General features: G+C 44.0%; 1 protein-coding gene across 1 annotated transcript; it reads left to right on the top strand.

Annotated features, from left to right (window-relative positions):
* The first annotated feature begins 1135 nt into the window (after positions 1 to 1135).
* LOC119308819 (rab3 GTPase-activating protein non-catalytic subunit-like) lies at positions 1136 to 10132 on the top strand. Its single transcript, XM_037584979.1, has 8 exons — positions 1136 to 1613; positions 2991 to 3125; positions 3949 to 4137; positions 4323 to 4384; positions 6471 to 6628; positions 6708 to 6856; positions 8474 to 8617; positions 9611 to 10132. The coding sequence occupies exons 1-8, from the start codon at positions 1236 to 1238 to the stop codon at positions 9788 to 9790; spliced, it is 1395 nt and encodes a 464-aa protein (XP_037440876.1). The 5' UTR covers positions 1136 to 1235; the 3' UTR covers positions 9791 to 10132.
* The last annotated feature ends 1298 nt before the right edge of the window (positions 10133 to 11430 follow it).

The following is an 11430-nucleotide window of genomic DNA, read 5'->3' as shown; positions in this document are numbered from 1 at the left end:
TCAATATGATCTTGGATCACTAAAATAGAAAATGTAGAGTCTTGAGCTTTTGTCAATATTTGTCCTTAGCATCTTGAAGGGGTTCCACATCCTCTTGTCCATGTCCATGCCACTCCAACGTTGAACTTATCTGAGATATACTAGGTAGAAGTATTAGTCCAACAAAAGATATGTTGTCATGAATTACCAAAATCACCCAGGGAGCACTTGTGCTTTCATCTAGAAATCCATAATTCCCTTTTGTATATGTTACATTTGGCAATTTCAAATCTCAGGTCATTACCATGATGGTGGTTGTGATCTGGTAGTATGGTGCTTCTAACAATGTGTCTTCCATGCTCCGGTAGGAGCTTGTCGAGGTCTTCTTACCCTCCTAACATAAATTTGTTTTGGCAGATGGTGCAAAGAGGACACAACATAAATAGGGGGCTTCTTTTACAACGTTTCTTGATTTATCGTTGTATATGAGGGCATGCATAATTGTGGTTTTCGTTGCTTTGTCGGTCCGTGACAAATGTATCTGGTCCGATTTTTATGCAGTTTCCTCTAACTATATTTTGAACAACTAATTGCAGGAGGCAGGAGCATCATGCTTCTGGTTTTTGAAAATCAAAAAACATAAAAGAGAACGAAAACACACGAAAAATCGCAAAGGCACATATGTGCGGGGGCATGCACCTACTCGATTGTGCCCGGCCGCATTGTTCGCTCGTGATCCGCTAACTCGTTTGATTCCCGCAATTCCTTGCATGGTTCTAAGTTTTTGGTTTCTAAAATTTAGTGACTTTATCATTCATGCCTATCAAGTTTTAGCAGGTGAAACTTAGTGAAGTTAAAAAAAAAACTTATTACGTATTATAAATTTATAACATATTCAAAAGTGGTTTTATTTCAAAATCTCTCGTCACAAGGAATCCGAATACGCAAATTAAACATAGATTGAATTGTCGGTTCAAAATATATAATACAGTAGTAAATTAAAATTTGAAAGTCCAAAGAAAAAGCACCAGAGATGGGTGTCCCGCACTGCTACAAGTCGCCTCTCCGAAATCGTACCCTTGCCTGAAAAAAATTACTATTCACAGAACGGAGCATCTGATCTGACATCTGAGTACTGCTTCCCTTCGCTCTCGCGAAATCTCACGCGCACGTCTCTCCTACCCGCCCGCTGCAGCACATCTCTTGTCCGGCCTCCAAGCTTCTACAGGCCCGAAGCGACCTCCTCGCGCCTCGCCATGGCGCGGCGGGGCCACCACCTGACCGAGGTAGCCCTCCTCGCGTCCGCCTCGGGGTGCCTCGCGGCCGCGGGGGCCGGCGAGCGGGAGGGGTGGCTGGACGACCCCGCGGTGCTCCTCTCGCTCGGGCCCCGCGCGCGCGACCTCGCCGTGGCCAGCGCCGCGAGGTCCGTGCTGGGGATCGTCCCAGTCGCGGGCGGCGGCGGGGTCACGGTGAAGCCCGCGCTGGGGCCAGACGACGGCCGGATCTCCGCCGTGGAGTGGGTCCCGCTCGACGCGGAGGGAGCGCAAGGGGAGGAGGGAATGGCCCTCGTGGTGGGCACCGACGCCGGGTGGCTCCTCTTCTACTCGCTCGCCGGCGATCTCCTGCATAAGCAGGTAGCGGATATAGCTCGTCTCTTTCTGCACTTGTAACTATTCTTCCGAGAAATTTGTATATATTGTTTTAGGGCTTCTAGATTTTGCTAGAATAAGGTCCGTTTGTAGCTGTTAGCGCTTCCTTGCCATTCCTCTAACGGCAATCTTACTCATAGGACATATTGCCAAGATTTCGGTGAAACCTTGGGAGCTTTTAGCAGGTCCATCATGGCTAGGTAGGTGGTATAAGGCGCAAAGATGGGATTTTTGCTAGAAATTACTAGTTTTGTGTATATTTATTTCATCAGGGTGTCACTGTGTCAGGCAACACTTTTGGACATTGTTAGAATGTAAGCGGAAGCAATTCCTTTGCTATTCTTGAATTGATAATATGCACACACACACACACACACACACACACACACACACACACACACACACACACACACAAACAGTATCCTAACCAAAAGACTGCAGACAATATTTCTGTTGGTAATCTTCATATTCTTAGTTAGTTTTACAATCCTAATATAAAGTGGTTGGTAGGATCAGTTTATAGGTGTGTTTGGTTGTAAGTAAGATTAGTAATAGCCTAGCTAGGCAAGGAGTTGTTTGGTACTCCCTCTGTAAAGAAATATAAGAGCGTTTAGATCACTACTTTAGTTTATGGGAGTACTTTCGTAGATAAAATATAGCCAAGCAGAACTAGCCCTCTCTTGACAAAGCGTGCGGAGAATGTCAAGAGAGGGCGGGGTCGACCGAATTTGACATGGGAGGAGTCCGTTAAGAGAGACCTGAAGGATTGGAGTATCGACAAAGAGCTAGCTATGGACAGGGGTGCGTGGAAGCTTGCTATCCATGTGCCAGAGCCATGAGTTGGTTGCGAGATCTTATGGGTTTCACCTCTAGCCTACCCCAACTTGTTTGGGAGTAAAGGCTTTGTTGTTGTTGTTGTTGTTGTTGTTGTAGAACTAGCCTGTCTGGGCTGGAAAATTCTTGCTCCCCAGGGAGAGCCAATTTGGCTTGGCTCTCCTCCGATGGCAAGGAACGAGGAAAATAGAGTTTAATGCTAGTGGATGCAGAAATTGGCACTTGAATATTCTCATGTTAGACTAGCTAGCTAACCAAATAACAGAGTGAGTAGCCTTGTGTGGGTAGGGAATAGGGAGATGAGCTAATGATCCAAACACTCTATATCTTCTTTCTCATAATATTTTACAAGAACAGGTAACATAATTGTGTGGCAACAGTCTTTTTAGTTACAATTTGTTCTCTTAGGAGCAATGTGGATGTGGTGTGAACAAAGTTACCATTCATAAAAATATGGTCCTGCCTCCATTTGTTGGTCTTCCCTCATCTCTTAGCTAATACTGTGATCCTTATATATGTGTATTTCAGAGTATATATCCTGCGAAGATACTGAAGCTTAACTTCAGTGAGAGAAAGGAAAATGCTTGGGAAGATTCAGGTTCAGATGAGCTTTCCGTGGTTTTTCCCGGTGTTATTGCACGTTGTGATGGTGCTGACCTTCAGGTTTCTATAAATCTTGCTTTATTTTGCTATTACACTTAAGGTGTCGCATTGTGATGGATAATGCTAATTCAGAAGCTGTAATCACCAATTTTGTAGAAGAAAAAACTTCCTCACCATCTTGGGAAACCTTGTGTACTGCAAAGAAGTACAACTTAGTACTAAGTTGTACTCCCTCCGTCCCAAAATTCTTGTCTTAGATTTATCTAGATACGGATGTATCTAACACTAAAACGTGAATAGATACATCCATATCTAGACAAATCTAAGACAAGAATTTTGGGACGGAGGGAGTACTAAAGTTGAGACACTTATTTTGGGACGTAGGGAGTATTGTAAAAATTAATTCTAACTATCTCCTGAACTTTCATGTGTTCCCAAATAGATATTCAAAGTTCTTCATTCTATTGAGTTATATTCAGCTATCAGCCCTATGTTCAACCTTGCTTCTCGATTCTAACATTTTGCCTGCATGCTGATATTAGGTAAAACACAACATTAATTGATTAAAACTTAAATGATCAAAGGAAATTCGATTCTCTGCAGCAGAATTTGGAAAGTAGATTGCAACCATCCCTTCAAAGCTACATATAGTTCTTATGTAACCACATATCATGCAAGAACTGATCTGTTAAAAGTTGCTAGCCTCCAGAGGTGATTTGCTCTGCTGGAATTCCAGAATACCTCTATGAGGGAACCTATTACACATTATACTAGGTGCCTGATAGTCCAATAGTTCACTTTGTGCTCACAACATTTTAATTCTCAAAAGCTAGCTTTGTAACTATTGGTATTTCTGTTATGTTCAGTGATTTGTTTCTTGCAGATCATGCTTCAAAAATCATTTCAAGAAGTTAAATCGCGCATGTGGAAAGATAAGTTTGAACAGGAAGATGATGAGGACACGAGTTCTTTCGAAAAGATACCTCTTCAGATTTGGAACGTAAGCAAGTTCAGCTCTTGTGTTGATGCGGCAATTGTTGGGCTAATGCCACCTCCTCTGTTAGAACTTCAGGTGACTTGCCTTCTCAACTTTGTTTTACTGACATAGTGCCGCTACATGGCATAAATAAACAGTTACATAAATCCCAGTTTGGCTTTATTGTTATTATGTTGTTTCATGCTAAAGTTTACCTTTTAATGGAGGTATTCTGAAGTTACTATGGTATTGAATTCAGCTGCTTTTATATTGCTGGGCAGTCGAGTCAGCGCCACTACTGTGCCATTACAGTTGGAGAGGATGCTGTTGTTTCAGCATATCGGTGAGTTCCGCTACCCATTGGTTTGATAGTTTTCATTCGGATTGATGATTCTACTAGCGTTGGTTTAGCCTGCAGACATGTAGTATCTGCTCCCGCAAAAAAAGAGGCATGCAGTATCTGTTCTTCCATCTTGAGCTTTACAGTTTTATTTTAGCCATGGTATGATTGAGCCTGTCTTTCTTGCATGAAAATTAAAATTTAGTGGATATACATTTCATAAATTCATATTTTGCAAAACTGGACCAGCCAAACTAATGGTTTAATATGGAGAAGTGGGACCTAGGCCTGGCCTAGTGTGGTTTGCAGAAAAGGCTGCTATGCGGAGAAACCTGTGTGGAAATGCATTTTAAAAGGTTGCTGAACCAACTGAAGGATCCTTTCCTGCATGCATGCAAGGGGCCCAAACCAACTCAAGGATTGAGCAGGCCCAAACACCTTCCACCTGTAGTGGTCCTAAGCTGCAAGTACCGTGATGGTTGCAGTTTACCCCAGTCACAAAGCTGCAACACTTTCGTCTCTATCTCTCCCAGGCGATCGAGGCGAGCGGTTCCTGTACCTGCGCCGGTGCAGCCGCTGGCTCCCCTTCCCTCCGTCCGTCGCTCCAGCGGCGGCGGCTGGGCGGGGGAGCCCCAGGTTCTTCTCTCCAGTGTCTAGGTATAGGACTAGTTTGTCTGGTGACGGCGCTTGGTCGGTGCCAATGTCGTCATCGCGAATAAAAGTTTCCGGGCCATCGCCTCGACAGCGTTCTACGACGGTGTCAAGGAGCCGCGGATTTGTGTCCAGACGAGACCTTCAAGACGGTGGTGAAGGTCTTGCCGGGGGTCTTGTTTCTTCGGCTCTCTCCACGTCGCGTCGGCGGTTCCTCCATTGTCATCGCGGAGCCGAAAGTGTTTGTGTTGGAGGTGGCTGGTGTTGTGGCGCTGGAGTTTCTTTGACTGCAGAAAATGGTTGACGATTCTGGAGTTTCTCGACGGCAATGTCGTTCGAGACCTTTAGGGTCGCGATCCAAGAGGGGTGGAGATTTGTTCCGGCCGACAACCCACAGCGACAAGTACGGCGCCGTTCGCGGTGGCGCCTGTTCAGAGGCTCACAACGCAGCTTTGCTGCTATGGCTTTCTCTTGGATCTTGGCTTAGTGGAGACCGTTTCTTCTCCTCTCCATCGACGGCGATGGTTGAAGTTTTTGGCCGACAACCCACAGCGACAAGTACGGCGCCGTTCGCGGTGGCGCCTGTTCAGAGGCTCACAACGCAGCTTTGCTGCTATGGCTTTCTCTTGGATCTTGGCTTAGTGGAGACCGTTTCTTCTCCTCTCCATCGACGGCGATGGTTGAAGTTTTTGGTCAATGTGTTGGTGGTTGCAGGATTGAAGAAGAAAATTTCTGCAAATTTCTTTTGTTCGGAGTGTTTCCTGTACTTTCTCTTGGTGTGCTATCCCTTTGGATTTCTCCTGAGAGATGCTACATTTGTTGTAATTTGCTGATATTATTAATATAAGTGTGGCACTTCTCCTAAAAAAAAAGCTGCAACGCTGAACCAAGACCCATATAAATGCTTGGCATGCCCCCCACCACCACACATACACACACACACACACACACACACGCCGATTGGGCCTGAATGTAAACAGGAATTGCAACATAATGCATATGTAACTCCACATACCGAGCATCGTCTTGTCAATATACTTATTACCACCTCGACAACAAGGAACTTGGGGACTGGCACATGGTCTTGCACAAACTGGGCTAATTTTGCATCAGCATTGTGAAAAGTGGCATTACGTTATGTAGCAACCTGCTACATGTATGTACCTAATTTCTTCCAAACCATTTAAATGTTCAAATTCTGAACCTTGGTCAGACCAGTGACCGGTAAACTCAGCGGTTGTTAATTGTTATGCATTTTGCAATTAGAACCATATGACGATGGGAAATTAGCATGCTGTTTTTGTTCAAAGAGCCAGATTTGAATCAACACAACTTCAAATAATAGTGCATCTGCTTTGGATGCTAACAGTAGAAATACTACAGTATTGAATGTTTTACTTGTTTTTCGGCCTTTCATAACAAACTGGTGGTTCTATAGGTTATCTGAAGACAGAAGCAGGTCATTAGTTGGAGCAATTTTGTCAAGAGGTGTAGCTGCAACATTTTCGACAATATCATCTTTGTCCAAAATTCTGTGGCGGAGTGAACCATCACCGACTAAGAAGTCACGGCCAAAGCCTCAAGCCTTTGCAAAAAGTAATGGAATAAATAGTTAAGTTTTAATTATCTTTCAAGATCATTGAGTATGTGTCCCTCATAATTGCATATTCTGCAGCATCACCTCTCACATGCTTGAAAGACTCACCAAGGAAGGGAGAACGACTTACACTCTCCCCAAGTGGTACATTGGCTGCAATAACTGATTCTCTTGGACGAATACTACTGCTGGACACTCGTGCCCTTGTGGCTGTACGGTTATGGAAGGTAAAACCCTTGAGTTATAACTTAATTTTCTTAAGGGAAAATGAAATAAAAATCTACAAAAGGTACCTTCCAAAAAATTGTTTGGTCTCCATCTAAACCTTGTTACCCTCTTCTAGATATAATTCGTTATATCAGACTTAGGCATAAACAAACTCCATAAATCATGGCATTTCCATTTCCCTTCCAAAAGTGAGCTAATGAACCAGGTAAAACATTGTCATGACCTAAGTCTAACATTTAATGTTCCTATCTTTTAGAGTTGACAGTTATACTCTGATCCTACGCCTGCAAGGCTTGGTACACATATCTTGTAACTTATTTACTCCACTATGGTGGAACCTGGAATCCACCACTGCCTGGGCTGGAACTAACTAACTGCCCACTTGGCCACACAACGGTATGGCAGACATAGAACAAAGAAAAATTGGCGCCCACGGTACATCAACTTGGCAGGTGGGTGGAAATTAGTTCAATTTACATCACATTGCCATATTCTGCCAACGTGACGCTCTGTCGTGGAGTGTGCATGACTTCAGGCTCACACACAACGTTCCAGCCAAATCGACTCCATTATCTTCCCCCTTCTCCAAATCCCTGGATACACCTGAGCTCACAGTATTTGATCTCCCATCTAAACCTTGACCCCAGTACGGCAGTACCATCTCCCCCATTAAGCCGCTGGGCCCAACTTCCACCAAACGACCACCTCTGTGTGTATGAGAAAGGAAGAGTGGGCCAGAGAATGAAATCTGAGAAGATTCAGTGGGCATTTTGCTAATAAAACTGCAGCCCAATAGCTGAAGGAATGGCTAAACACCCGTTCATTCCCAGTCAGCGTGCCATGTTGGCAGAATAGTAACGCGGTGTATTTGGATTCTCTGTGCACCTTCCTGCCAAGTTAAGGTTCCAAATGAACATTTTGGGAGATGTTAGACTAATCTGTGCTCACCTGCCTAGTTGATGTACCTCGGTGCCGGTCAAAGAATGATGGCTGAGAAGACCCAGTGGTCATTTTGCAAAACAAGGTAGCCAATAGATAGGCGAATGGCTCCTGCACACTGTGGGTTAGCCTAAACCCCCATGCATTCCACGTCAGTGCACCGCATTGCCGGAATACAACTCACATATTGGATGTAATAACATCTTATATTATGGGACAGAGGGAGTATGATATAGCAGATATGTAGAAATGTTGCAGCTAATTAGAAGATATGTAGAAATGTCTTCAAGGTCCTGAACTTGCAATGGCCAAACTGCATATGTGAATCAAAACAAGGAAAATTACGAAGTTAAGTATTGATCTGAGACTCTAATATGTTACATCCCTCTGGGCAGAGAATAGACATATGGTGCTATGTATATATATGTGTAATTTAGTAATTATATAAACTACACGTGTTTGTTCATATTTGGCTCAATTTGGAGATCCATATTGCTTGCAAGCAGAAACAAAATTCATGTCTGACTGGAATAGGAGTATGGTATCTGATCATTCATATGTCTACATCTGTTGTATTGCACTGCGAAGGAATAACCCATGTCCCTTGTGTCCTCGTAGTGCAGTATGGGTGTCCTTCATGCTACTCGAGATTGACATGTTATGTGTCAACCTTTCAGGGTTATCGTGATGCTTCTTGTCTTTTTGTGGAGATGCTTCGTAACAAAGACAAGGTGTCATCAAGCTCAATGCACTTGGATTATACAAAGAGTGACTATTGCTTGTGCCTGGCAATCCATGCCCCACGGAAAGGCATAATTGAGGTAATTTGTTGCTTAAGGCTAGTCATTGTGGGGAGTAATTTAGAGTAGTAACATACATATGTTACTAGTGTATGTTACTACATTCATATAGGAGGTGTTTGGCTAGAGAAATGGTAACGTAAACGTAATCAGATCACGGCGTTTTAGGAGGTGTAATGAATTCTTTCCAAGTTTGTTTGGTTCGCTCACGTAAAGGAATTGATCCCGCTTGCCGACCATGATCCTCTCCATCAGCGACCTGCTCGCCCCGGCCGTCTAGGATCTCAAGCGGCGCCGTCCATCCTCGAAATCAGCACCGCCGGTCGCTCAGCCCTTCGGATCATGCGCGCGGCCGCCGTCCTCTGATCTCAAGCGCCGCCAGCCGGCACCGTTCTCGCGCGCCGTCGGCCATCGCCGGTCTCGTGCGCCGCCGGCCATCGCCGGTTTCGCAAGCCCCCGAGCATGTGCGTCTTTGCCTCTGTTCTAGACCGAGAGAATAACTGCTGCTACAAAATCGGGAGGTACCAGATACCGGAGAGGTGTGGGCGGAATCAGATTTAAACAACAGTGTAATCTGATTACACGGGACCTCATTACGCTTAACTCGAACCAAACAGAAAATAACGTTTTCAGTTCCCGCTGTTATCAGGTTACATTACCAAACGTCGAACCAAACACCTCCATAGTGGGAGCTGTCATAGGTGTAGTAACATATATATCTTCATTTATCACTTCGTAGACTCATTTTGCATTGGGAAGCGCTATGTGATGGTAACATCATATGTTACTCTATTTGCCTCTCTCCTCATTAATTGCTTGACACATCACCATTTTTGCCTATGTGGCATCTTTGTTACTACCTATGTTACTCCCACTATGACTTGTTCAGGTTTTTCTTGATCATCTTACATTCCAGAGGATGCAGACAGTCTGGAGATTGACATGTGTGTTACAGAATGTGTGAATTCGTCCCGCAACTCGTGTGATATCCTGTCCTTCCATGTATGTCATCAGGTTTGGCAGATGCGGACTGGGCCACGTCTCCTAACCATCCCATGTCCCAAGGGAAGCAGGATCTTGCAGCCGTCGATGAGGTTCTCGTCATCGGCATTCTCGTCGTATACGCCGCTGGAGGTTTACTTGTTCAATGGAGACTCCGGGCAGTTGTCTGTTCTGAATAGGCATATTGGATGAGAGCTCCACTGCTGTTTCTTGCTTTACATTATACTCCTAGATAGAAGAATTATTGTTACCGGGGTTGTACAGGGTATATTATTACTGTGTTGATGGCCAGGTGATTATGGTTGTGCCGATGATTCTTTTTCCCACCCACCAAAATGAGAGCAGGTTTTGTGTGACTTGATCCACACGAATGAATAAGTAAAGTTGGTCATGTGATCGTGTACAATAGGAAAGGTGGCACTTATCTCTTCTACTTATACCTTGTGGAGTAGAGTACTACATGCTCCATTTATTATTATTACTTGTGCACAACATACTCTATTTATTAAGAGATGGGCGCAGACGCTAGCAACATAATGCTGCCTTTTGTAGTGTATTTGCTAGCACTCCTAGATACAGCACATAAACTTTCTCCCTTCCATTCTGATCATTACCCTACTGGTATTAGGGGTAATGCTGGACCAATGCAGGATATTTTTACAGGTTTAAGCGAACGTGAATGTTTAGGATTGACATAGGGGCCAGGGATTTTTTACAGGTTTGTTAGAACTTACAAAAGGGGATGTTGGTAAAACGCCTGTAAAGCTCTTACGCTGTGTTTGAATGTCTGTATTGAGCATCCGAATTGGATTTTGTATTGCCTGGCTGCCGATTCAGCTGTTTGGATGGCGCACTGAAACGCCAGACTGAAATCCTGCTGCACATCTTCAGTTAGCTAGGTGTTGTTTTGTTCAGTTTCGTCAGATAATACGTATGCATGCGTCGTGAGCCTGTATGAGAAAAAGGAGAGTGAGGCTATCTATGCATGCGTCTAGAGTGGGTACTACCATTGCTGAAAGGCAGCAATAAATCGAAGTTATCTAGAGTGGGTACTACCATTGCTGAAAGTCCCAAGCCTGAAGGTATGGTGGTGAAGCTTTTTTTCTGAGGGGAACTATGTGTTGTTGTTGACAATTCGGACTTAATTATTTGAACTGTTGCTACATAATCATTTCATATATAGAGGTTGTTTGGAATCCCTCAACTCCGCTGCGGAGCGCATGCAGTTGTATTTTAGTGAGCGGCTAAAAGGGTGCTCCGTGTGCCCCTCTCCGTAGGAATTGCTGGCTGGGTATTCACCCAATTTTTTTTTACTCTAAATGCAATATATGAACCAAATAGTACGGGAATTTCAATATCTAAACCAAATAGTGCGGCTATTGCAATATATGAACAAAATATTACGACGTAATGACAATAGAATTTTTTGAATGTGTCAAACCATAATAATTATAAAAAAACATGGATACAAAAGTACCTTTTGATTGATAAAACGATGATATGATTGACAGCTGCTGTCTGATTTGGTGTGGATGATTCATCCCTTTTCTTTGTCTTTGAAGCCTTTTCCCACATTGCAAATATGCTACTGCCAGCAATCTTATTTTTCTTCATCTACAATATAAGAAAACAAAGAAACAAAAAATTTAAAACTTGCATCTAGTCCATTATAGAAACAAATCCAGAAATTGGAGGCATTGGAATCAGCCACTGATTGGAATTGGAGGAAAACTGGAGGAGGGGACGAACTGCTGCTGCTCGGGGACGAACTGGAGGAGGGGACGAACTGCTGCTGCTCGGGGACGAACTGGAGGAGGGGGGCCGGCGGGGCC

This window comes from Triticum dicoccoides, chromosome 5B, assembly GCF_002162155.2.
Source record: "Triticum dicoccoides isolate Atlit2015 ecotype Zavitan chromosome 5B, WEW_v2.0, whole genome shotgun sequence".
NCBI classification, from domain to species: Eukaryota; Viridiplantae; Streptophyta; class Magnoliopsida; order Poales; family Poaceae; genus Triticum; species Triticum dicoccoides.
Note: the sequence above shows the minus strand (reverse complement) of the source record. Positions and strands in the feature narration are given on the sequence as shown.

Excerpts from the sequence above, each read along its gene's own strand:
- LOC119308819 (XM_037584979.1), top strand. The coding sequence starts at position 1,236 with ATGGCGCGGCGGGGCCACCACCTGACCGAGGTAGCCCTCCTCGCGTCC. Across the intron at positions 4,138-4,322 it reads CTCCTCTGTTAGAACTTCAG|TCGAGTCAGCGCCACTACTG; the intron begins GTGACTTGCCTT and ends ATTGCTGGGCAG. Across the intron at positions 6,629-6,707 it reads GCCTCAAGCCTTTGCAAAAA|CATCACCTCTCACATGCTTG; the intron begins GTAATGGAATAA and ends CATATTCTGCAG.